Below are 25404 nucleotides of genomic sequence, written 5' to 3' on the forward strand. Positions count from 1 at the left end.
TAAAAGTTTTTGAATGCGCGCCAATAGTCAATAGTCAGACAACAAGCGTGTCGCCACCTAGCGGATTTTAGAACAGTACTTAAGTTTATCGACATATCAATCACAACAACAGCTTTTAGAGATCGTAATCGACCACGAAACAATATAAATCAATTTGGCAACGACCTTAATGCTTGTTTGCATCCATTCGATAGCTTTGTGCAGATCGCGCTGACGAACTCTGAACACTTGGCCTTGCCGCCCAGATCACCTGTTAGACACAGTCCTTCCTTGATCGTTTCCAAGGCGGCACGCTCAATTCTATCGGCAAACAGGCCCAGTTTCATGTGGCGCAACATCATCACCGATGAGAGCAGCAGGGCCGTTGGATTGGCTAGATCCTTGCCAGCAATATCGGGTGCAGTGCCGTGCACAGATTCAAAGAGCGCACCATTCAATCCCATGTTGCCCGATGGGGTTAGACCGATGCCACCGACCAGGCCGGCACACAAATCCGACAAAATATCCCCATATAAATTGGGCATGACAAGCACATCGAATTGATCAGGATGCTGGGCCATGCTAAGGCACACCGTATCCAAATACACCTCCTCGAATTGAATCTCCGGATAATGCTGGGCGACGGAACGCACACAGCGCAGAAAGAGTCCATCGGATAGGCGCATAATGTTTGCCTTGTGGACGACGGTGACCTTCTTGCGATTGTTGTCCCTGGCGTACTGGAAGGCATATTTGGCGACACGTGTCGATGCCTTCTCCGTGATCAGCTTAATGCTCTGCACAACGCCATCGACAATCAGGTGCTCAATGCCCGAATATTCACCTTCTGTGTTCTCACGGATGGTAACCACATCCACATTGTCGTAGAGAGTGCGATAGCCTTCGAGACTGCGACAAGGACGAACATTCGCATACAAATTGAGCTCTTTGCGTAGCTCCAGATTCATGGAGCAATGCCCCTTGCAGATGGGCGTCATCAGGGGGCCCTTCAGACCGACCCTGTTGGTGTTAAGCGAATTGATAACTGACTGGGATATGCCCACCTTGCCATCGTGCCTACGAACCGGAGAAACATCAACTATTTCCCATTCGATGGGCACTTCGGCGGCACTGAAAATCTTTTGGACGGCTTTAGAGATCTCTGGACCGATTCCATCGCCTGGTATAAGGGTTACTCTTTGGACGGAGCACGAATAGGCACGGCTGATTGTGTTCTGCAGAAATCGAAAAGTCATTTTGTTGTTGCTAGATATTTTTAATTTAAATTTTTCACAAATGGAACAATTTGAACATTTTCTTTGAGTTTAACGCCACCTATCGGATAAGTAACAAATCTCATGTGGCGCAATTGCAAATTGGTATTTGGACAATGTCAAATGATAAGTATATTGATATATTGTAATAGCTTATTTTTTTATTCTGATGTCATTTTCTTATATCTCTGATCAGATTACTAGTAAGCCATTCACTATTGTAGATAGTTGTTTTAGATAGGACTTCTCACACAATTTCAACTTATCGATTGCTGTCAAGAGTGATAATCAAATCGATCTATCGTAAGCTTGACATTAGCGATACTTGGATTATCGACATAGTCGATACACATGCCAACATTTGTAGCCATCCCTAAGTTTTTCGAAGAACAAAAAGAACGGCAGGACAAGGCAGCAGTTTCAATTTCATTCCTGATTTCTAGTAAAAGTAGTAAGCAACCAGAAGAACACACACGGCAAACAATGCCTTCGGCTGCTACCACAATCACCAACAACAACAACAATAGCAAGGAGAAACGCGCCTCGGTCAGCTCCATTGGTGCGAGCAGCAGCAGCGTCGGCGGCAGCGGCGTGGGTGGTGGCGGCGGCTCCAACAATGGCAATGGCAACGGTAATGGCAATGCTAGCAATGGAGGAGGCGAGCATAGCAGCAACACCAATCTCGCTGAATGTGTCAAGGCTGTTGTCGTTGCGGGAGCAGAACCTGCCAGTGGCAGCCAAACTGACTTAACCAATAACAGCAACAACAACAGCAGCAGCAACAATAGTGTCAATGCCAAAGCGCTGAAATTGTCGGCTGCAGCTGCCGCTGCTGCTGCCGCCGAGCCGTACAATCCGATGAAGCAAATTCTGGTCACCATTGAGCACAAGATTCGCAATTTGGAGAAACGTAAGGTAGGTGCATGGAATTTCATTTTGAAGGCATTGAGGATTGATTCGCCCACCACTGCCCACCATTTTTTTTTTTTATTTTCGTTCGTCGCCCGCTTTGTTTCGTTTTTTTTTTTATTGCTCGTGCTGTTTCCCCCTTGTGCTCGCAGATTTTTCGCGACGCCATGTTTGCTGTTTCGCAGAGTTGCCAGACCAATGGCCGTGACTGGACTACGAAAAATATATATGTTTACTCTTATCCAGCAACTGAAAGTAAACTAATCATGCATTCAGCAAATTCTACAAAGAAGAATATTAATTGTCAAATTTTAATTGCATGTTGTGTATTTATGCGGAGTTAATGTTGTTATCTAGTTTATTTAAGCGCCGGCGCTCTGTCTGGCAACGCTGCTATCGCATGTGCCCGACATTTTTGAGGAATAATCGCTCGATTTTTTGCTATTGGTTTCGTATTGCTTTTGGTTTTGGCTTGTATGGTTGTGTTATCTTGCCACGCATAACAATACAAAAACACAAAGCGACGCAAATGTTATTCTTTACCCCAGTCATGATTCATTCGTCATACTTATTTTTCACATATACACACACACACAGACAAAACTGGAATCATACCGCGCTATTCAAGCTGGTGGCAAGGAGCTGAGCGCCGATCAAGCGGCAGCCGTTGCCAAATACGACTCTGTCCTGGCCACCCTGGAGTTTGCCCGAGATGTCGCCAAGCAGACGCAATCCATGTTCAAGGAGGCCGAAAAGGAGCAGAAGAAACAGGCACGCAAGGTAAAATCTAAATCAAATACTTTATTTAAATTTTATATATTCACATTGAATGTGTGCGTTTTTGTGCCCAGGACAACCAGGCCAAGGTGTTGGCGGAGACTGTCAAGATTCGTGATCTCTTGGTCATCCAAAACGTTCTCACCTGCTTCAACGATGAGCAGGTTCGCAGCGATTTTTTGGCCGGCGAGAATGGCGCCTGTAAACTGGAGACTAACGATTTGGAAACGCTCGAGAAGTTGTAAGTGATTCTAAATAAGTATTAAAAATATAAAAAGTTCACTATATTTGTATTATGATCATCCATTACAAGTCAATCTAAATCAGATATTTAAAATGTTCGTGATTGTAATCTTCAAAATGCTTAATATATTTTTTAACACAGCTGCATGGATGTGCAAATGCGCCGCCCGGAGACTGCCGAGGACATCAGCTTCTTGACCACCGCCCAGAAAGCAGCCGAGCTCTTTGCCATGACGATCAATGCGCGTGCCAAGCCGTACGGTGAGCTGACGTTCGAGAAACTGCGCGCGCTCTTCCAACAGATTCAGGACAGTGGCTATTTGGACAAGTACTATTGGATACCCGTCGCGGATCAGGCAGCAGCGCAGGGCAACAGTGCGGAGAGCGGCACGCAGACAATTGGCGCCACCGATACACTGCTGAATGATGCACTAGCTGCTGATCGGGATGCAGCCCTGTCGGAGCCATCGGCTCATAATTCGCTGGAGGAGGGCTTGGACAAGCTGACGACAACTGCCGATGCGGGCACCTCAATGCCCGAGCTGATGCAGCCGGAACGCGCTGCTCAACAACTGATTGAGTCGCAGCATTCGCGCACGCTGCCCATCGACCCACAGCAGCAACAGTTGCTCGTCCAACAGCAGCAGGCAGCAGGTGTCTATAATACTGTCCCAGTGGCGGCTGCAGCAGCAGCTGCTGCTGGTGGCAACACGACGCCTGTGCATGTGATGTATGCAACGGCGCCTCCGCCGCAGGGAACGCATGTGCCTCCGCCTGCTCAGCATCCACATCAGTTGCTGAGTAGCCCCGTGAATCTCCAGGCCTTGCACGCGGTGCCTCCATCGCAGACGCCACAGGCGGGCGTTGCTGTGGCGCCATCATCGGTGTCTCAGCAACAACAACAACAGCAGCAAGGACAACAGCCGCAGCAGCACTTTAGAGCAACGACAGTGCGTGCCGTGGAGCATAATTACTTCAAGCAGCCACCGCTGCAGGCAACACAGCCAGCAGGAGCAGCAGCTGGAGCTGGTGCTGCTCTACAGGCACCGACGCCACAGCAGCAGCAGCAATTTATGCAGCAGCTGCGTCCGCTGGCCGAAGTCCTGGGCAACGGCAGCTTCCACTTTCTGCAGGACAGCGAATTGGATGCGCCCGATGTGTTGCAGCCGCCACAGCAACAGCAGCAACAATTACCGATGGCACCGCCGCCGCAGCAGTTGCCAGTACAGGGATTGGTCTTTGAGCAGCAGCAACAACAACAGCAGCAGCAGAATCATGTAGATGAGTCGATGACCATAACAACACTGACCTTTACCAATCAGTCCTTCCCGTCCCTGCAGCAGCAACAGCAGCAGCAACAACAGCAGCAACAACAACAGCAGCAGCCGCAGCAACAACCTCCGCAGCAGCAGCAGCAACTCTTCTCGCCAGTACTGACATACGAACAACAGCGTCAGCAGCAACAGCAACCCATGCTGATTATGACACGTATGCCGCCACAGCAGCAACAGCAGCTGCAGCAGCAGGCACCGCCACCACCTCAGGGCATTGGCATGCAGCCGGGCGATGTGACGGCCGTGTTTCCCTATGATGCCTCCGTTGTCAGCTATGAGCAGCAATTGCAGCAGCAGCTGGGAATCAAGCCGCAGCAGCTGCCGAAGCCACCACATCTTGACGAGCAGCAACAGCAGCAGCAGCCACCTGTCAACAATGATGTGGTGGTGGAGGCCAATGAGTGGCATGGACGTGGTGCTGGTCCTGCTGTTGTCAATGATACGAATGCAGCTGCCACAGCTGCTCTGACAAATGTGCTTAAGACACAATCATCGGCACTTGTCGTCGTGGATCAGGTGGCAACGCCAACGTCAGCCAACAACAACAGCAACAATAAGTGGAGCAGCGAAATGAATGCAATGAGCAGCGCCGCCTCAAATGGCAGCAATAGCAGCAACAGCAAACAGGAATGGGCAACGCCACGCGACAACAGTAGCGGTCGTGGTGGTTATCTGAATGAGAACGATGGCGCCAACAATCATTGGAACTCCTCGCAGCCCGACAGTGGCAACCAGGTGCGTCGTAACTCTGGCAATTATCAGCATCAGCAGCAGCGTCGCAATGGCGGCGGTGACGAACGTGGACGCAATGGCGGCGGCGGAAATTATCGCTCGCGACAATATGGCAACTCTGCGTCACAGCAAAATGGCCGGAACAGCGGCGTCTATTTCCGCAACAATGAGTCAAGCAGCGGCGGCAGCGGTGGCGGCAACAATTACTACCAAAATGGCGGCGGTGGTGGAGGAGGAGGCGGAGGTGGTGTCTACAATAAGGAATCACGCTATGACTCCTCTGGTGGCGGCTCGTATCGCGGCCAGCGTGGCGGCAATCAGCGCAATGGCAACGGACCCTTTGGTCGGCCGATGGGCGATCGTGGTCGAAACACGTCTGGCGGTGGGCCGGGTGGCAACGGTGGTAGTGGCGGCGGCGGTGGTGGTAGTGCTTATATAAATCAGCGCCAGTCTCAACAACAACAGCAGCAGCGAATGCCGCTCAGCTTGGAGAATAAAAACTGAAACGGCGAATTGCGTCGATAGGCAGGCGACGGCGCAGCTGTTTGGCCGTTGGCACATGTATTAAATGAAAAGCTCCTTTCACAAACACACACACCCATACACATATACACATACAAGTACACATACACATACGCAGACACATCCACATAAATAAGCATTACAAATCATGAGCACAGAAACACACATCCAAGCAGCGTTGCCACGTTGGCATTCAATTTACCGTTAGTCAGCAACGTGAAAAGCTCCAAAAAAAAAGAAACAACAGAACGAAAAAACTGTTTGCGCATTTTTTTTAATACAATTAAATGTTTCTATATAATTATGATTTATTTAATTATTAATTAATAAAAATATAAACAACAATCTAGTTTAGAACACTTATAACAAAAATAAAATAAAAACCAGCATACAGGAAAGTTCAAAAACACACACACATACACACAAGAACAACAGCAACAACACGAATGAAATGCAGAGGGTTTCTAAAACCCATCAGCAAAATTAAAAACAAAATACAAATGCACTGGACAAACAGCTGCAAATGAAAAAGAAAAAAATAAATAAATAGGAAAAGAGATCCGCAAGCAAAGAGGAAAAAAGGAGCTTTGAAAAGTTCGGCAAACTTTTCAAGATAAAAATATGGAAACAGAAAAATAAAAGTATTTATACGTCTTAGCAATTAAATAACAATTTTGAAACATACAAATTATATTTAATGATTTAATATAATAATACATTGCGAATGGATGAATGAAAATATGAAAACGAAATCCAACTTATGTAATTTACTATAAACAAATATATTTATAGTTTGTGCTCTTTCTACCAATTTTGTTTACACATGTACCATTTTTTTCTCTCCTGCAAGCACATAAAAAATCAGCGTATTAAATAAACGTATAAATATATTATATTTAGAGCAGTATACTTAAAAAAATACAGAAACATTATGCCCACGTATGTGCATTATAAATAGAAGAAAAATAATGAATTATGTATGTATGTATATGCAAAATAGTGACATTAAACAAACATATTTAAGTAACAAACTTAGTTTTTTGGATAGGTATTTTTAAAGGATAAATTCCTTTGTTGCGATTCGCTTAAACTTTAATTAATGCAGCTTATTTTCATTGTTTCTTTTTATTAGCAGTTTTTGTAGAAACAACTGGCTCCTTTTCCAATTCCGTTTTCGTATCGCACAAGAACCAAAGACCAGCTAATATTAGGGTAATCCCCACACCGGACAAAGTTGTCAACGGTTCCCGATAAACGAGAGCACCTAGAATAAACTTAATGACAATTCAACAATTACTATCAATAAATATATGTATATATAATTATTGCTAGACATACTGATATTACGTAGTTGGAGGCAGCAGTTAAAACAGTTGCCGTCAGTGTTTGTTGGCTCAATTGCAGGGCTTTTAGAAAATAGCGCAGATTGCACACATTACACAGGAGCATCAAACCAAGCGGCAGGAGCTGCACCAAAGCAAATTCTAAAGAAAAAGAGTGGTTTAATAACTGATTATTAGGTAAGATGCAGAAAATAGTTACCCAAATACGCATGGCCGGCGAATTTATGAAGTGCCGTTGGTTGCAGCAGGTTCATCGCACCGAGAAAACTGGGCAGCTTGCCAAAGAAACTGCCGCCGGCAGCGCACGCGCCTGCCACGAAACTATAGCGGTACTTTACGAGGGCCTCCATCCTAGCTAATTTATTGGTTCATCAGTGGGGTGGCCAACTGTGGCAAGTTGCTGTTAGCTGATTAATGATAACAATTGCACTATTACATGCATATAGAGGCACAGTTGCCACATGTGGTACGAATTTACCAAAAACTAATCATTTGTTTACTTGGAGCTACACTTATTAATCACTTCCAAGTAATCAGTGCTTGTGTGTAAACATTTCTGTTAATTACTCAAAATGGTGCTGTAGAACCGATTTATCGATAACAATGCCAATCATATGTTCTGTTAAGAGAAAAAACGAGAGATGCCTCGCCACATAAACAATGGCTTTGTGGAGTGAAAGATAAGAGACAAGTGCAAAGTCTTCATTACAATATATATGGTATATATCTCTTATCATTAGTTATATTCCTTATTAGATTGATTTGTTGACATACACCATTGATTAATTGGTCATGCGCCAACATTCGAATGTCAAATTCGATTTGATAAATTAACTGTAGAAATTGACTTACAAAATCAATACGAAATGTGCGCAGAGAGCTTTAATAATTCCATTTAATTGTTTGTGCTTTATTTCAATTAGAAGTTCCAAGCAACAACCCTTGAATAGCACCAAATAATCATGTATGCACAGAGAGTTACTTAAATTGCTCAATACGAGCAAAATACATTTTTATTACAGTTTCAGTTGATCGGAGGTGTTTTTGTTTTTGTTTATGTTTTGCGCCCCTTATTAAGTACACATTATTATTGTTGCTGGCATTTTTGAAGTAGTTAACATTGCTATTCTTTCGGCATTTGAGCAAACTTATTATTGTACATCGATCTCCTCAAACCTTAACAAATAAATTGTGGATAGCAAAAGGTGAATACTACGATCCAACGATCCTACGATTCTCTCGCTTCAGGAGCTGATTCCTGCCTCCTGGGAGAATCTCACGCGGAGCGCATGGCATTCGCATACTCAACGGCATCGTGGAGCGTGGGATAGATGTCGAATGGACCCTCGCGGAGTGCCATGCTATGCACCAGAGTGTCGTAGACACGATCCACGGGACTAGCGAGGAGCAGGCGAGCATCACGCGCCTTTAGATCCTTGCTGATATCACTTAGGGTGCTGCAGCCGGCGACATCGATGTGACCCAGCATGGAGAAGTCAAGTATGAGGAATTTGAACGTCCCACCCTTGCTCTCATCAATATTTTTATGTTCCACAATCTCATAGTCGTTGGTCTTTTTCTTGCTATTGTTAACTTTGTCCAGTCCCACCGACTTGTAGAGGGAACGGCGGAAGAACAGACTCGTGGCAAAGTTGAGAGAGCCCGAATAGCGAAAGATACGCGTCTCGGGAACCTGCAACACATTGCGATGCTGATTCATGTCCATATAGATGCCAGGCGCTTCGGGTATATAGCCCAGTAGGCACGAATATGGCTTCATTCCCTTAATGTACAATGCCAACAGGGAGACGCAAACTCCAATCAGCAGTCCAATATCGATGTCGATGAGCACCACACACAGAAATGTTGATATCCATGTGAACATCTCAAGTTTGCCCTGCTTGGAGAACTTCTTCAGCTCCCTGACTTGCATAAACATGGGCTTCAGGGCCACAATAATGACGCCGGCCAATACACATCTGGGCAGATCACTGAAGAAGGGTCCAATCCACATGAGGGTGGCGACCACCAGCGAGGCCGACACCAAGGAGGCAATTTGTGAGACGCCGCCCGTTTGTTCCTGTATAACGGAACGCGACAAGGAGCAGGCCAGTGGATAGCAGGAGAAAGATCCACCCACAATGTTGCCCAAGCCCATAGCGAAGAGTTCCTGATTGGCGCGTACCTCATAGCCATGCTTCTTGGCAAACGTCAATCCCATCGACATTATGATCGAATACGTAACGATTGCAATCGCAATAGAATCGACAGCAACCAATGGAACCAGATCCATGCGCGGCAATGTTGGCATTGGCAGACCCTTCGGTATGGTGCCCACCAGCTGCACATTAAACTCCTCGTACAGGAGATAGAACTTTGAGATGAGTGTGCCACCGATGACAGCGATCAATTCGCCGGGCAGTGGAAAACGACATCGTTTGCTCAGACATGGCTTGAGGCACTCGTTGCAGATGATCATAAATATAATGATTGCCATGCAGAAGCCAAAGTTGACGAGATTTGTATGCGGCAATCCTCTGATCACATCCATCACAGTGTAAATAATTTTGAAGGCACCCTTGTGGCGATCCACCTTAATGCCCACCACATCTTTCAGCTGGGCGCTGACGACATGACAAGCGGCGGCTGTTGTAAAACCATTCACAAGTGGTTCACTTAGCAGCGAGGCAAGTGTGCCCAGCCTGAAGAAGGACATCAGCAGCTGAAATTACAGATATGGATACCATTAGAACATCATCAGACTAGAAGCAGCTTGAAAAGATTGTAGGCGTGTGAAGTGTTTTTGCTTTTGCAATTAAATAGTTGTCAAGTGCTGATATTGAATTGAGTGGTGATTTTGATTTTAGACAGCGACAAACGTCTGACTACGTCAAAAAATACATAAGTTCATAAGTTATTAGCCGCGTAATGATATTTTAATCAAGAGTTGCTTGCTTATCTAATTATCGTGAAATCTTGAATGGAAAAATAAATTTATAGCAATGAAAATGTTGATTAAGAAATAATATCCCGATAATCGGGTGTCTAGAAAGGGGAATTGGATTCCCATTTTCTACACAGCCGATTATCAATGCTACAGCGCAGCCTTACATAATATACTATTGATAGAGATATGGCTACTGAATTGTCTTCGGACTACAAAAGTTGCCAGAATTTGAGATAACAGCCAGGTGCAGTCGTATGATCTGGTTTATAGTTAAAGTCAATAAATGCCATATTTATACATTATATATATTATATTCGTGAGGTTTGGAATGATGATCTCATGCGAGAGCTTATCGTGATTACATGATTGCAGTATCCACTTACGTTTACAATGCCCACGGCAAAGGCTAGCGATGTAGCCACCTCCAAATGTGTGATAATATTTTCCACAGGCGGCATCATTGTTGTTGTTGTTGTCATGTTTGCTAGTTGCAACATTGCTGTTGTTGTTGTTGGTGTTGTTGTTGTTGGTATTTGATTCGAATCCACATTGGCATAGGTGAGCACCACTTTTTGGGTCATCATGCTAGCGACAGCAAAGGTGCCGATCGAGATGTGCTTCGAGGTGCCCAGGAACATATAAACGAGCACCGGAAATACAGCCATATAGAGACCATTTCCTGCGGAAACGCCGGCCAACATGCCATACGCCATGCCATGCGGTATATTCATAATGGCAACCGTAAAACCAGATATTATATCACCAATGAAATCACGTCGCAACGAATACTGTGGCAGCCACTGCAGTATAGGAATGATGCCCGTGAAGAGCGACAAGAAATTCCAGCTGCGCCAGCAATTGTACATGGAGGAGGGAATACTCTTAGCCCTGGCCGCATAGCCAGTCTCACGGATGACCAACTCCTGGGTGAGCACATCCCGATTGATTCTACACTTTGGTTCGATTTTTGGTTTGCTCTGCGCACCTTTGCCATTGTTGTTGTTTATGCTGCCATTGAGTGGTATCGTTTCAGGACTGCCCTGATTATCCTTGCGCATTGTGGAGGTGGGGGGGTTGCTCCTTGTCTATGTTTATGCTACAGCTGCTTGACTCTGCCAACATCGGTATTGGGGATTACCGATTTATGGCTATATAGATTGGACAACTCGGTCCGGTTTATTCCTTATTCTTTTTCGTCAGCTTAGTTAAAATTGCTGTACGAGTCCTTCAAATGGTATTCAGGTACATTTATCCGGTACATAAATTTAAATATATTTATTAATAGTATTCACGAGCACCATGTAAAAACGTTTGCTTATATACAATATATATTTTCGTTTTACGACCAAAAATAAAACACGCTCTCTGACTAAAAGAGCGACTTGTAGTAGACTTGTAGCCTGTGACTCAGGACATGTGTTAAAATAACGTTTCGTAGCCAGTTGTGGTCACCTTCGATTTGTGAAATAGTATTGGATCCATAAGTGCGTAAATATTTGTTGATTTATTTGATTCTCGTCACACTTGTTGCCTGCCAATCATCAAATTGATATTAGCACGTATTGTGCGCGTGTATAATACATGTTGAGCTTTTCCATAAACCAGTGTATACAATTTGGTTATTCGAATTGACAAATTAACACCAACAATTTGAGTTTTTTCGCTTAATGCTTAATATACAATTAATATGGTTTGGTTTGTTGTTATTCAACAATGCTTTCGTTGCTGCTTCTACAAAAAAAACACTTGGAGCAATTAGCTAGCCGACATCGTCAACGCTCGAGTGACCCAGTCAAACTGAAAGCACCCCGTTTTGCAAAAGCGTAGCGTAAGCTTTTTTGTTTTATTTTAAAAGCTATTCTATTGTCGCGGCTGGTTCTCTTTGTGCTTTGTGTTGTTTTCGTTTGAAAAGTTTGTTAGCTGTTCGTGGCTTGTTGCGAGTGATAAGATTAAATTGGCTAGATAGATTTACATTGGATGGGTATACACCCATACAGCAATTGATACAAATCAATAGTACACTTCTCTTATCGATGATGTCACATTTGCCTGCTGTAGATCAATTTCAGCTTCTTTTTTATGTGGAAACATTATTGCACAACTTGATACAAAATTGCACCACATATGTTTATATGTGTATGTAAATAATACACACACGCAAACAAATTGTGAAATGTGAGCATAGACGCCGGCATCGCAGCTGGCCCAGTGTTGTTTTCCAAGCTAGAGATGAGCGTTGTAGCAAGCAAAACGTCAGAATGACTAGTTCTCTTTTATCGGTTCCACATGATACGCAATATATAAAAAAGTCTACTATAATTGTATGATTATCTTGTATTTTCAAATTATTCGCCAGCAATCACATTTTAATTACGTTTTTTGTTTTGTGTTAAGTATATTTGAATTTTCATTGACTGATATTCATGGCTGATGTATCCGAACTAACATCGGCTATGTGAAACTTGGCATCCTCGCCCGGCATATCATCCTCATCGGTATACAAGCGACGCAGGCGCTCCTTGTAGCTATATAATTAAATTACCAATTAGCCAATAAGTTTGAAAATTATAAATTCAGTAACTCACAGCTCGCTGTCTGGATTATTATTTTGATTTCGGCACTTGTCCAATTTCTTTTCAATAAACTTGACCTTTTCGCGGTCAGGCGGTTGATAATTCTTAACTAGCATGCGAATTTCTGCAAAGGAAAAGATATGCTTGAACCGAAAAAATTAATATCCACAGATAAATCACTCACTGCGGACAGCATCAATGAGACCTGGTAGCTTCTCACGCGCTGATACAAATAGCAGATCCGTCACATAGCTGTCGAGATTCTCCTGCTCCTTGCTGGCCGCATGCAGCACGGCAGCCAGACCAATCTGAGATGGTGTATGAAGCAAGCAGGCATCAGTAAAGAATGTTAAATCGATGAAGCTGTCGATCTGCGGACGCAAACGATTTGGATTTTGCATATTACTGCGAGTCTGAAATTAAATCATTGAAAATGTGAATCAAAAATAAACTCGACACTTAAATCGACTGCATTGCATGCCTTTATGTCTATTAGGAAACCTTCAACAGGCCTATAGGGATTGTGTATGGTGAGGTAGTAGTTTAATTGGCCAATCAACAGCAGCTCATTCGAGAGCACAATGTCCGTGGCTTTGTTGCGATCGCCTTTAATGTTGTTCACAAACTGATTGATGGAGACATTAAACTCCTCGACCTTGCAGGAGACAAACACGCATGTAGCTCTAGTAATAGTAAGAGGAAATGTTATTTAATAATCATCGTATAAGCAGCAAGTGCTTACAATATCTCCTTGGGATGATAGTCCATGGGTGTGTTGTTGAGATAGAATCGCTTGAAGTAATGGAATGCAGTGCCAATTACACATTTCGGCATTGGCGGATCGAAGCGTCGACAAAAGTCAACCAGATAAATTTCATATTGTTTGAGCAGCAATCGCTCCTCAGCCGGCGTCAGAAAGAACTTGTCCAGGCTATCGTAAGATGCTGCTTCACTCTCATGCTCATTGATATACTTGGTGTTCTGCTCCACGCGGAATGCCTGCAGTTGGGCCTCGTTTGCAAATGTCCATGATCTTTTTTGAGAGCTGAACGGATACATTGCCAAGCATTGTTGTTCAGCAAATTTAGAAATGGTCTTCTTTTGATGTTCGCCATTCACATGTAAAAGCATGCAATATATTGTCGCCATCGATATACGTATAGGATGCAATAATCGATAGATATCGCTAAGACAGCTGATCACGAGAGAGGTTTGTGTAAAGTGTTGCATACTTTTATATGCTGGCATAAATGAAGTATTGTGTCACTCTTTAAGATATGGCCAAAACACCATACAGCTGTTGTTTTGGCAAGCGGCACAATGCACGTGCTGTGCATTTTGAGTGTGCGCACAGCATCGAAATGTGATCAAAATTGATTTCATTTTAGCTGTTATCTTTGTGTTAATGTTTCGCTTTAAAATTGGGTCAAATGACAGTTTGTTCTCTCAGGAGTAGAACGCATAAAAAAACACTTATACTTCTCACGGTGACAATTGTATACCCTTTCCGCATACATATAAAACGGAATTCAAATAACTGTTAACTTTGTTATTAAGTTCAATTAGCAGTTAATAAATATGTTTACACTCAAGTTTATGATTTTATGTTACCAATCACATTGCCAAGCGACAATACTTTAAAGTCTACAGTGCATTGATTTTTCTGTTTACTTTGTATGCAGGAGATGCTTTCAGTGGCAATAAAATGGCAATTAATTTTTATTGACAACTCTGAACTCTTGCTACAACGTGTTGTTGTTTTTGTTGTTGATCTTCAAGCGATTTCACTGGGGCAATTTTGCTGTTGTTGTGAATCACCAATTTCGGATATAAATTTAAAGCAGTTGCTTTTCGCTGGGATCGCATTTAATTGAAAATGTGACCATATCTCGTATTAAATTCATCAAGTATACTAAATGTGGATCATAAATGTATGTATCTTTCACAAATTTAGTTGTTATCCTTTAAAAAAAAAAGTGAATCCAAACCATTTCGAACCTACATCAAATAGACCACCCAAACGTAGATCTACTTATGTAACATAATATGTACAAAAACAAATATGTTGTGACGATTTATGACTGCTCGAACTTCGAGCGAGTACAATAAAAACGAAATAAATAAATAAATCGATGACTGAAAAAGAAATCAGTTTACAATAAAAGCTGGCGAGCATTTACAAACAATGAAATTCAATGCAATAATTCAATATTCAATTGAATTTTAAGCACGCCAGATCGCCCAGAGCCTCCTCCTTTGGATATCTGTGTATATGTGAAACTAGAAACTGTCGCTCAGACTCCCTGACGGCAATCCATCTCTCTGCTTGTCTCTGGCGCACGCGCATAGACTAAGATGTATCTGACTAATGCATACAGACATTCATACATACATACATACAAATCCATATATGTATGTTTCTATGGTCTTAAGAGGGAAATGGCCTCAAAAATTACTGGGGCGCAGAAAACTGGGGTGGATTATGAGACGAGCTGCAAAGCAGATAAGAGACAAGATCTAGTGGAATTTGTCGGCTTATGTTTGAGAAAAAAATTATAATAGAAACTTGCGCATGTCCCTGCTAAGTAAATACATCCTTAAAGGAAAACAGGTTTTTTTATACTGCTTCTGATTTTGAGCAATAAAAACCATGCAAGAACCAAACTAAGTTACACGCTCTTTATTACAAAAAAAATTACAGCTTAAGTACTCGATCGTCGGCATTACAGTAGCTGCTCGCTATAAACGACATTAATAAAAATCATTGCGAAAGTATCGGCAACAGGCATCTAAACATAATGCGACGCACTTGCTAAGCGCAATCACATTCGCTTTGCTTTAATGCATAAATGAATTTTAAAGACATATATGCCAGATCAGGTTGCCGGTCTGCTGTCTGTCTGCCTGTCTGTTTGTGTGTATGTGTGTGCGTTTTTTTTATTTTTATGTATTTGCTTGTTTGCTTAAAGTATTATGTTGGCTGGCGTTGCTTCTGTTTGGCCGCTGCTAATTGTGAGTGCGTGTGTCGTGGATTATGTTCGTCTTTTGGTATCTCACTTTGTCGCGACTCTCAGGGGGCGTGTTTCTCCGTAGACAAAACCAGCGAATAGATGAATGTCTGAATGCTTAAATGTGTCTGTGATTTGGTGTTGTTTTTGTATTAGTGTGTGCGGTGTGGCTGGCTTTTCTCTTGGGTTTGAGCCAATGAGAAACATGTATAAATACATACTAAGCCATGATGATTTCACTTTCAGTTCGTTGCCTAAGTCATTTGATTTTAGCGCGTTCGTTGGGAAAAACGTGAATATTTAATCGTTGTTCTATGATGATTTCAAGTTTTTACGTACATCTTTATAGTGTTAAGTGAATAAATTATAAATAACTACATGTTGTTTAATATATACAACAATTATAAATAGAATCAACTATATATAATGGTTAGGTAGTTAAAGTTGTTGTTGTTTCCTTTTCGTTGATTTTCTTTTAAGTTTGTTGCTTAAGTCATTTGTTTTATGCTTTAGTTGCTGTCAAATCGCTTGTCATCTGTCCAGCGTTGTCATAATTACATTTATGTAGTCAATATCCACATATATACATAGCTGACATTTGGAAATATGTCAGCTGGCTTACGTAATGAATAAGGCATCGCTACAGGCCAGCTATGCGAGCGCCTTCCAAGGATTGTGGTCAAGATATGATGGATATACACATAAGCATGGATCATGTGACAGTTGAATCGCAAATATATTGAACAATTTGCTGTAGATGGTCATGTAAAGTCCGTTCATGTGTCAATTCGTAGCAAGCTTTTAATGTCAAGCATTTACGGAAAATACTTTTACGAAAGCTGATATCATTTTCGTTTATACCCTTAAAGGTTATAGTAAATATATTATATCATGGTTTTACATCACTGGTATGTAAATGGCTAGATAAATACCATGTTCGAATCACATAAGCACTGGAATTATTTATATAGATTACAACAAATAGATGTAGGGATTTTTAAAAATTGATTAATGACTGTCTAGCTACTATGTCTATTGTCTCGTGGTTGTTTAACAATCGCTATGCACAACGAGTAAAGTAAATATTATTTAAGTATGATTCAGTCGACGTGAAAGCTAAGCTTCAAGTGATTTTAGTTCATTGTTTTTTTTTATTATTATTATTATTTTTTGCTGCCTCTTACATTGTTTTTTTTTCATGACTTAAATGTCTATAAAATAAATTATTTAAAAGTAAAAAACAAACAGAATGTCAATTATCGAAAACAACATACAAATTATACATACTTAAATAAATTAAAATAATATATATATAAAAAAACACACAAATAAACGACAGTCACTTGTAAATTTGGCTAAACATTATTTATACATGCATATGTATGTGTGTATATGTGTATATATATGTCTATGTATATGTATACGAGTATTTTGAATCGGTTTAATGTTGGTAATTGTGCTAAAAACAATTAATTTGTACATACTTTCACTGGCACCAATATTTCAAATGTTTTGCTAATAATCAAGAGAATTCTACAGATCAACTAAATATGGATACTTAGTTTAGTTTCGTTGGCACTCGACTGAATTCACTCACAGGCTCACTCACTCACTCAAATACACTCGGCCCAACCCATTCATCCTGTGAGGGTCTGCGAGCGCACCAGCGTCAGATCGAGGGGCGTGGTTTTGCGTACGAACGTGGTGGAGGATGTGGCGGATGATGGCAGGCGGCTGGCTGACTCACTGAGCGGTGGACTGATACTGGAACTGTTCGCCGCAGGACTTGCAGCCTGCGTTCGCGATCGAAGCGACAAATCGATGGGCTCCTCCTCATCCTCGTCCTCCGCCGGACTGGCTGTTGGGAACGGAAAAAGCAGATCCGATTTGAATTGCTCCTTGAAGAGGGGCAGTGGCGGAATGTTGCAGTTGCCCATTAGTCCGACTGGCGGCAGAGTGAACGGCGTGAACGAGCTGTACAACGGCTCCGAGTGACTGCGAAAGATATCGAGGAGCTCTCTGTGTCGTCGCTGTTGCTGCTCCGCTATATCTGCCTCGGAACTGCCCGCATATGCGGAGCTGCCCGGTCGCAGCGCCTTGCGTATTGTGCTGGTTGTGGCGCTGAGCACACTGGTGCCATCGTCTGTGGGATCACCGGCGGATGAGGCGCCTGAGTCGCTGGGTGTATTGCTGAGGCGGGACTCGAGCTTCAGCTGACGATGCTGCTGCTCGTTCAGATACTTGGCTGCTTGCAGAAAGCCGGGCAAGCTGGGCGACGGACGGGGTGGCGATGCCGTTGCCGGCGCCTTTGCGCCAGCCGACTGCAGCGAGCTGATCGTAGGCGTGGAGGTGGCTGCTGTGGCCGACTTGATGCAGGGATTCGTTTTGTCCTGGTACGTTTGGCGCGCCTGATTGCTCGCTTGCTGCAGCCGCGCCAGCTGATCCAGATTGGCATTGCTGACGCTGGGCCCAGTCGCACCTGTGCTTATGCCGCCTCCGCCGCCCTGTTGCTCCTGCAGCAAACAGTGTATCTTGAACCAATTGGAGCGTCGGCCATAACGAGATCCACTCTTCGACATGCCCACCAGAAGGCACTTGCGCAGCCGGCATGCCTTGCAGGCCGTTCGATTCTTCTTGTTGATTACACAATCGCCGTTGTGCTTGCAACCGGCGATCGCTGCAATGTTGTTGTACGTGCGGCCGAAAAAGGACTGAAATGATGCAGGATTTGAACAGGATTAGAAAAGGAAAACTTTGTCGTCGAAAAGGTTAGCCATTTTCGCTTGACTTAGTCATTATTTTTCTACTTATCAAATCATTTTTAAAGTTTGATTCAAGAATTTTTCTTTCTAGAATGGAATATCTTAAAATTAGAATTTTAAATTCAGATTCAGATCTACAATTTCCAGTCAAGATTGTGTTCCTAAAAATTAGATTCGAAAGGGCTTTGCATTACAGATTAAACGAACACCAGCAATAAATACTGTTACTATAAGGTCTAATAATCAATATTTTTACTATTAATATTCACAATCACAACCTGTACCGTTACAATTTACCCGTTATTATTCGGTTTCGATTTCTCTAAGCATTTTTTTAGCAACAATTTTATTTACATTTTTTTACTTATTTTATTTTAACTCATTAATAGTTTGCCCTAGAAAAAGTTGAATGACAAGGCAGATATTGTTGGCCAACAAAATCAATTATTGCTGATACCTTTTTGCACCTGTGCACATCTGTAATTAGCACTCAATGGTATTCAAGTGGCATAATTTCACTCTCCCAAAAACTCAACGCTTCAATTACAAAATGTGCGTTAATAAATTTTGCCAACTACTTGGTAATTATGTGAAAGAGTTTCATGCACCATTTATTATTTGACTATGTGAACGCTTTTGCTTTGTTTTGTTTTGTTTGTTGTTTTAGCCAACTCATGCTAGAGGCAATGTTGTTGTTTTTGTTGTTGTTATTGTTATTGCTGCCCGACTTCTTCTTCGCATTGATGTTGAAGTTCATTGAGCGCCACGTTCATCAGTAAGTGAACTTTGATGCCAGGCCGTCGGTTAACGCTGAGTCATCTAATATGCATGTAATTTTTATTTGATTGACTGCAGTTTACAATTGTGCTCGCCTTGAGCTCAGAGCTCTATATATGTGTATATGTCTGTACCACATCGGAGATCGTGTGCTGCTGCTCTAAATTCGCAGATATTTTCCCATGGCATTTGAAGGTACCCCATTGTACTCGCATCTACTTAAAGTCAATTAAAAATCGATAAATCCACCGAATTGAATTTTAATTATAGCAATAATATCTGATGCTGGGCACTGTAAAAGCCAAATTAGATAATATTTTCGCACATTTTGCTGAGTATGGCAAAAAAATTGTTTTTTTTTCTATGTTAGATTTCACGTTTCGCAAAATTTTCTTTATAATTATACATAAATTACTCACAGCATTGCATGACCATTAAGTGGTTATCCTATTTTACAGTATTAGCACTAAGCATACAATATTGATACTGCCTAGAGGTATTAGATTATTATTATCATTTTTATTCACCTTGCAGCCCTCGCATGTAAATGCTCCAAAATGAAAGCCAGCCGCCGGTTCGCCGCAAACTTTGCATAGCTGGTTCATCTGTAATAAAATTATAATAATAACCATTTTTTTTTTTATCAGTAAGATATTATTTTCTTTAAAATTAAATATTTAATTTAAACTATTTTAAAATGGGTGTTTTATTCGACTGATAGCAAAACTTTTGTTTAATTTCGCACAAAATCGTCTTTTCGATATCTTGCGACGTTTTTGTAATCATTAATATATTTAATAAATGTGTTATTTTTATATTATTAATAATATTTGGCAACTGCTATCCTTTTATATATTTAATATTTAGATCAATCTAATATGGATTCAACGATTTTTTCACAACATTTAATGACAAATTTAATAAAATATGTGTAGACTATTTTATAGTTTAGTCATTGTCTCTTATTTATTTATATATATATAGTTTATATGTACATATGTATGATTTTATATATATATATAATTATATGTAAATAAAAGAAGGAAAGATAATTTCCTCAAATAGTCCTGGTTATGGATAAACGATTTGGCACAGCCTTGCCCCACTCAGCTGAGATCAAGCAGCGACCATGGTCATACAGTAATAGTGAAAACACTAAAATAATAATAATAATAATAATACTAAAAAGAAGAGGAAGAAGATGCAGCAGCAGCACCGACAGCATAACCGATGACCCACTGCGTTTCTCTTTTTTTTTGCCACAGGTCGTGGTTAGAAATTGAGGTATGCAACGACCGGTTTGGGCTGGCACCATCCAAGACACATCCACGACACGGTAAGCATCCAAGACCCGATTCCTGGCCTGGTCGCACTTCCCTTGCCGGCAACTCGCTGCACTCTCTGCCACTGAGGATGGGTCGTGTTCACACATCTAATGTACGTACTTACTTGTTTTGTGTGTGATCATAAAGCTAAGGTCAAAAAACAAAAATAACTGGAAAACAAAATGTACGTACATTTTGCGTCAAGTATTTGATCAGCGTGAAAATGTTTGGTAAGTTCGAAAAATCTTGTATGAGAATGTCTCACAAATGGCTAGCAAATATTAAGCAAGAAAAGGCCGTGATACTTGTGTATCTAACACATAAATAGAAGTTATTTAAAGGTCGGAAACATTTAAGAATCTCCACCCCATAATCCAAGTGCTTGCAGATTCTTTAGCTTACATTCTCTTAATAAACGTCGAGCTGTAGTGATTTATAAAATCATACATGAAGTACTCTTCCTCGATAAGGTAATAATAAGTAATCTGCTGTTCAGAAAGAAATTCATTTGGAGAAGTAATCTATAAGGCATTAGTTGTAGCTCCGATATATAATTTTTTATAATAAAATAAATTTTGCTTCAGCGATGAAGATTATCTTCTGCGCTTAGGCACTTGAATTTTTGGTCTTGATCTTAAAGCTTTCCTTTGGCACTTTGTCGACTTTTTGCCATCGCCATCGCAATTTAGTTTTTTCTTTATTTATTTTATTTTACTTTTCTGGAAAAGCACACCGCTGTGCCTAAAATTGTCACGGTTTTGGATTTTTCTTTATTTATTTTTTTTTTTGCCGCTGTGAAGGTGCAAATTTAATGTTTGCCAATTTAGCAGCGCTCGCTGTCACCTTTGGTGTCCATTAGCGCGCGTTTATATGCAAAGCGGCGGTCTGGCGTGTTCGCCATTATCACAGGAGCAGCATCACGCCGGGCCACCACCTGCTGAGCGGTGGCAACCACAACTGCCAAGCGGTTCGCCCTCCTGCCCAGCCAACAGCCAAACAGTGTCAAGATATGGACACAATAACGAACGAACTAGCCGAGAATGGTACGATTGCTGGTGCTGCTCCCAGGCAAATTCTATTTGCAACGACCTGAAGTGCTTATGTTTAATGCTTGTCATTTACCACGGGTACTTTATTGGGTCACAGTGCCTAGATTCGTAATATTCTCGCTGCAGGTCAAGTTGGACTCCTTAAGCATATTTAAAGAATCTAAGCGATTTTTTTGTATCTTAATATTTCAACAATCGATTGAAGTTATGCATGAACTGTACATAAAACTTGATTTGTTTATATATGTTAGTACCTAGTTACAAACTAGTTAACCAGCTAATTATGTTGTGAGCCGACTTCTATAAGCTTCGCTTACTTTTGCCTGCAAATGCATCATCAATTTTGAGAAAGGCAGATCATAAAAATTTGATGTTGAAAAACGCGTTAAGGTAGTAAATTTTTGCAATTTTAATTTGCTTTTAATTAACTTTAAATATGATTTGTGTTAACTACGATAGTCTTACATCAACAAAAATATTAACATTATATTTCACAGAAAAACTCTCATAAATAACGAAAGTTGTTATGGTCATAATCTCAGTCATCTTTATTGCTGCTGCTTAATAAAAAATTAAGTCAATAAACTTAGTTATTAAAATAAATCGAAACATGTTCAGTAATAAAATTAAATACCCATAACATTTCATGATATCCTTAGACTATAATCAATAAGCAGACAATACATTGTATTGGCACCATTACAAAATTCATTCTTGTCGTCATTTCTCAACTCTTGTAATTGCCTCTCTTAAGAAACAAATGTTGCAATAGATTCCGTTTAGCAAATAAACGGAATGTATTTAAACAATCGTTGTCCATTGAAACCAACAAAGTTGAGCTACCAATTGCAGTCAAAGTTTCGAGTGCCTTCAGCTACATACAAATTCAAGTTTTCTGCTTTTTTATTTACTTATTTTTTTGTGTTTTTATTTTATTTTTTTGTTTCGGTGCGCTGAGAACAGAAGCAAACCGAATCTCATTCATTTGGTAACAATGAGAACAAGATCAGTTGTACGTATGTATTTATGGATCTACACTTTCAACAAGCTCATCAAGTAGCCGTTGACAGAGGGCGCTGTCAGCTAAAAAGGAAAGGATTTTCAGCAATAAGCATGGCAAAGAATAATAAACAGAAATATGTCCTTTAAAGCAAACAAAATGCTGTACACTATCTCTCAGATAAAGGGAAGAACCCATCGAGTAAAAGGTGTTCAAACAAGCAAACCACGATTGTTGAAAATATTTTGAGGCAGATACAAAATAGAACAACCAGACGAGTCAAGCAGGCAGAACAGGAGAACAGGAGCACTGCATCTAAAATGAAGCTCAAACTCAAAGATCTGTGACACACACACACACACACAACCCCAATGGACTACAATCAACAATTGCCCATAATATGCTTTATTATTAGCCTCTGCCAAAGCCAAAGCCGAAGCCGGAGACTTTTGCAACATGCAAATCCATTCAACAGAGTCACACGCTCTAGTTTGAATTGTTCGCTTCCTGACTGCCTCGTCTCCTCGTCTCTCGTATCTCGTCCCTGTTGCACAGCTTCCTTAGCCCTTTTCTGCTTGATTGCCAGTCAGACAATTAAATGCTTGAATATCTTCAACTCCTTTCTTGTACCAACAACTCTCGTCGCCCTATTGTAATAATTTCTTGACACTTATCGCACAAAAGGCAATAACATAATTAATGAGCATGTCAATGAGTGTCTTTTGTTTTCAGTTTTACTTCCTGAATATGTAGACGGTTAGATAATCCCTTAAGCATGACAGATATATGCGAGCAAGTGGAAAGTTAAGTATAGTCACATATATACCAGATGGAACTTGAAAATGGTATCCTTTAGATAATGAACTACAGTTATTTCCAATTTGATAATACTCGAATTGTTAAGCAAGCAAGATATAACTTGAAAGTGACATCCTTTAGAATAGTAACAGTTATTTTGCATGAGTTTTGATGAAATCTGGTAATACTTTACTTTAATAGCTGTTTGGTTTAACACGAGTTGTTCACTGGGTTTTCTTGGGCTTACAGTTTCTTCTTATTGCATCATTATTTAATGTCTCTGTTTGGTGTGTTTAGATAATATTTAAGCATTGCTTACGTATCCACAAAATAAGCATAATCACATCAGTTTATAAATAATAAAAGTAATTACATTGTAATGGCAACAACGGCAAACAAACAACGATTCAATTGAAAGGTCATCGCTAACACATTTAAAATAATGATTAATAAATGTTAACATTGCTGAAGAGTGAACACCAATCGGATACAATACTTAATTATTTGTTCTTTTATGTAATTTGTTTTAATCTATAGTTTCAATATGATTTTCTATTTTCTTTAGTTCTTGTTTTTTATATTTACTATATTTTACTATTACTAAAAATTAATTTATGTAGCACTCACCTTTTCACAATATTATTATGCGGTAAACTGCATAAATTTTAAGCTAAGATTGTAGTTTTTTTTTTTAGTTTTACACAAAAAACATACACTTTTTCTATATTTGCTTTTTCACAAATCTTTTGAAGATATTAAATACAATGATATACACACTATATCTTCACACTATATCATTTGCGCATGATCTCAGCTCTGTGGCGCTTGGTGCATTATTTGAATCGCTTTAGCGACGGCTTTTCACAAATCTCACGCGTGAGCAATCACGTGGCGAACATAACCGATAAGCGCGATATATCGCGCGTAAGTCCTCACGTGAGAGATAGTTTCAGGTAGCGGTATTCTGCAGCCTTGCGATGCTTTGCAGCGTAGCGCCCATCCGAGACTAAATCGTCATCATCGTTCTGAGCTCCAACCAACCGACTGACTGGCCCTGGCCTCAAAGATCAACAGCCAGCAGCATTTGAAGTCGCGCGCGCACGCGTCTTCACTGTGTTCGTTGAGTGTGTATGTGTATTTGTAAGTGTACGTGTGTGTGTGTCAGAGTGTGTGTCTTTAACTACCCAACAGGAAATCCAATTGTGATAATCGTTAGTTGCCTGCGTGGATTACCTTACTTTTTCATGACAGTTAAGTGCAAGATATTATTTTTTTAAGTCTAAATTTTAAGAATATCTAGCGAAAATATGATAAAATAGTTTTTTTTTAATAATAATATCTTAAGAATTTTGTAAGCTTATAGCTTAAAGTAGTTTTTTACAGAATGTTTTGCTTATACGCCATTTGTAAGCATGTGATTCCCAAATCGAAGATATTTAGCTAGACATTGTGCAGAAAAACTCACTTACTTGCTTTATCATGCATTTTACAGAGGGCAATCGCAATTTCCTGTTTACAAACAGCTGCTGTTGCTGCTGATGCTGACGTTTGCTGTTAATGTTAAGTGCTGTGAACTGTTAAAAGCCGGGTTCGATTGTTGTTGTTGCTGCTGCTGCTGCTTCTGCTGCTGCTGCTGCTGCTCTTTGATGTTGCTCTTTAGCTCTTCATGCTGAATTGTGGTTGGCTGTTGGCAGCGGCACGATCCGCCAGCGTTCGTTTGTTTTCATTGAATTTCTCGATGTGGTTGGCTGTTGATTTTGTTGTACGAGTTGTTGTTGCTTTAACTTTACACACAGTACAGTTATTATCGCTCGATTGCATGTGCCACTAGAGCAGTGTATGTGTGTGTGTGTGCGTCTGTGTGTATGTAGTGCGTGTGTATTGTCTGTGTCGGCCTAAGTGTTTATATTGTAAATGTTCATTCATTTGTATTCGTATTGGACTAATGCACCAAAGAGGTGGGCACTTAATGCCCGCCGAGCTGTGTAAATAAAACCGCTGAGAGCAAACAACATTTTCAAATGAAATAAGTAGCTTGTTTACAAAATGGTG

The 25404-nt window shown here is 40.9% G+C and overlaps 6 protein-coding genes across 6 annotated transcripts; 1 reads left to right on the plus strand and 5 right to left on the minus strand.

Annotated features, from left to right (window-relative positions):
• Positions 1-6: 6 nt before the first annotated feature.
• LOC6557601 (probable isocitrate dehydrogenase [NAD] subunit alpha, mitochondrial) lies at positions 7-1238 on the minus strand. Its single transcript, XM_001984268.2, has one exon. The coding sequence runs from the start codon at positions 1233-1235 to the stop codon at positions 150-152; it is 1086 nt and encodes a 361-aa protein (XP_001984304.1). The 5' UTR covers positions 1236-1238; the 3' UTR covers positions 7-149.
• Positions 1239-1627: 389 nt separating this feature from the next.
• On the plus strand, positions 1628-5817 carry LOC6558784 (caprin homolog). The gene is made up of 4 exons (XM_001984267.3): positions 1628-2168; positions 2760-2942; positions 3014-3180; positions 3325-5817. Exons 1-4 carry the CDS (start codon positions 1737-1739, stop codon positions 5750-5752), a joined length of 3210 nt encoding a protein of 1069 aa, XP_001984303.1. The 5' UTR covers positions 1628-1736; the 3' UTR covers positions 5753-5817.
• Positions 5818-6747: 930 nt separating this feature from the next.
• On the minus strand, positions 6748-7645 carry LOC116806533. The gene is made up of 3 exons (XM_032743445.2): positions 7313-7645; positions 7109-7254; positions 6748-7044 (listed from the first exon to the last, which is right to left on the minus strand). Exons 1-3 carry the CDS (start codon positions 7461-7463, stop codon positions 6883-6885), a joined length of 459 nt encoding a protein of 152 aa, XP_032599336.1. The 5' UTR covers positions 7464-7645; the 3' UTR covers positions 6748-6882.
• Positions 7646-8094: 449 nt separating this feature from the next.
• On the minus strand, positions 8095-11854 carry LOC6557756 (solute carrier family 26 member 6). Its single transcript, XM_001984266.3, has 2 exons — positions 10444-11854; positions 8095-9835 (listed from the first exon to the last, which is right to left on the minus strand). Exons 1-2 carry the CDS (start codon positions 11116-11118, stop codon positions 8390-8392), a joined length of 2121 nt encoding a protein of 706 aa, XP_001984302.1. The 5' UTR covers positions 11119-11854; the 3' UTR covers positions 8095-8389.
• A 520-nt stretch (positions 11855-12374) lies between these two features.
• Positions 12375-13731, minus strand: LOC6557253 (cyclin-H). Its single transcript, XM_001984265.2, has 5 exons — positions 13376-13731; positions 13115-13316; positions 12818-13046; positions 12646-12757; positions 12375-12585 (listed from the first exon to the last, which is right to left on the minus strand). Exons 1-5 carry the CDS (start codon positions 13690-13692, stop codon positions 12468-12470), a joined length of 978 nt encoding a protein of 325 aa, XP_001984301.1. The 5' UTR covers positions 13693-13731; the 3' UTR covers positions 12375-12467.
• A 3515-nt stretch (positions 13732-17246) lies between these two features.
• LOC6557681 (protein embryonic gonad) lies at positions 17247-24039 on the minus strand. Its single transcript, XM_001984264.3, has 3 exons — positions 23980-24039; positions 19708-19785; positions 17247-18352 (listed from the first exon to the last, which is right to left on the minus strand). Exons 2-3 carry the CDS (start codon positions 19783-19785, stop codon positions 17279-17281), a joined length of 1152 nt encoding a protein of 383 aa, XP_001984300.1. The 5' UTR covers positions 23980-24039; the 3' UTR covers positions 17247-17278.
• Positions 24040-25404: the final 1365 nt, after the last annotated feature.

This window comes from Drosophila grimshawi, unplaced genomic scaffold, assembly GCF_018153295.1.
Source record: "Drosophila grimshawi isolate 15287-2541.00 unplaced genomic scaffold, ASM1815329v1 contig_44, whole genome shotgun sequence".
NCBI classification, from domain to species: domain Eukaryota; kingdom Metazoa; phylum Arthropoda; class Insecta; order Diptera; family Drosophilidae; genus Drosophila; species Drosophila grimshawi.

Excerpts from the sequence above, each read along its gene's own strand:
- LOC6557601 (XM_001984268.2), bottom strand. The coding sequence starts at position 1,235 with ATGACTTTTCGATTTCTGCAGAACACAATCAGCCGTGCCTATTCGTGC.
- LOC6558784 (XM_001984267.3), top strand. The coding sequence starts at position 1,737 with ATGCCTTCGGCTGCTACCACAATCACCAACAACAACAACAATAGCAAG. Across the intron at positions 2,169-2,759 it reads GCAATTTGGAGAAACGTAAG|ACAAAACTGGAATCATACCG; the intron begins GTAGGTGCATGG and ends ACACACACACAG. Across the intron at positions 3,181-3,324 it reads TTGGAAACGCTCGAGAAGTT|CTGCATGGATGTGCAAATGC; the intron begins GTAAGTGATTCT and ends TTTTTAACACAG.
- LOC116806533 (XM_032743445.2), bottom strand. The coding sequence starts at position 7,463 with ATGGAGGCCCTCGTAAAGTACCGCTATAGTTTCGTGGCAGGCGCGTGC. Across the intron at positions 7,255-7,312 it reads CGCCGGCCATGCGTATTTGG|AATTTGCTTTGGTGCAGCTC; the intron begins GTAACTATTTTC and ends CTTTTTCTTTAG. Across the intron at positions 7,045-7,108 it reads CCTCCAACTACGTAATATCA|TTTATTCTAGGTGCTCTCGT; the intron begins GTATGTCTAGCA and ends ATTGTCATTAAG.
- LOC6557756 (XM_001984266.3), bottom strand. The coding sequence starts at position 11,118 with ATGCGCAAGGATAATCAGGGCAGTCCTGAAACGATACCACTCAATGGC. Across the intron at positions 9,836-10,443 it reads TTGCCGTGGGCATTGTAAAC|CTGCTGATGTCCTTCTTCAG; the intron begins GTAAGTGGATAC and ends CTGTAATTTCAG.
- LOC6557253 (XM_001984265.2), bottom strand. The coding sequence starts at position 13,692 with ATGTATCCGTTCAGCTCTCAAAAAAGATCATGGACATTTGCAAACGAG. Across the intron at positions 13,317-13,375 it reads TATCATCCCAAGGAGATATT|AGCTACATGCGTGTTTGTCT; the intron begins GTAAGCACTTGC and ends TACTATTACTAG. Across the intron at positions 12,586-12,645 it reads AATAATCCAGACAGCGAGCT|CTACAAGGAGCGCCTGCGTC; the intron begins GTGAGTTACTGA and ends TTAATTATATAG.
- LOC6557681 (XM_001984264.3), bottom strand. The coding sequence starts at position 19,785 with ATGAACCAGCTATGCAAAGTTTGCGGCGAACCGGCGGCTGGCTTTCAT. Across the intron at positions 18,353-19,707 it reads TTACATGCGAGGGCTGCAAG|TCCTTTTTCGGCCGCACGTA; the intron begins GTGAATAAAAAT and ends GCATCATTTCAG.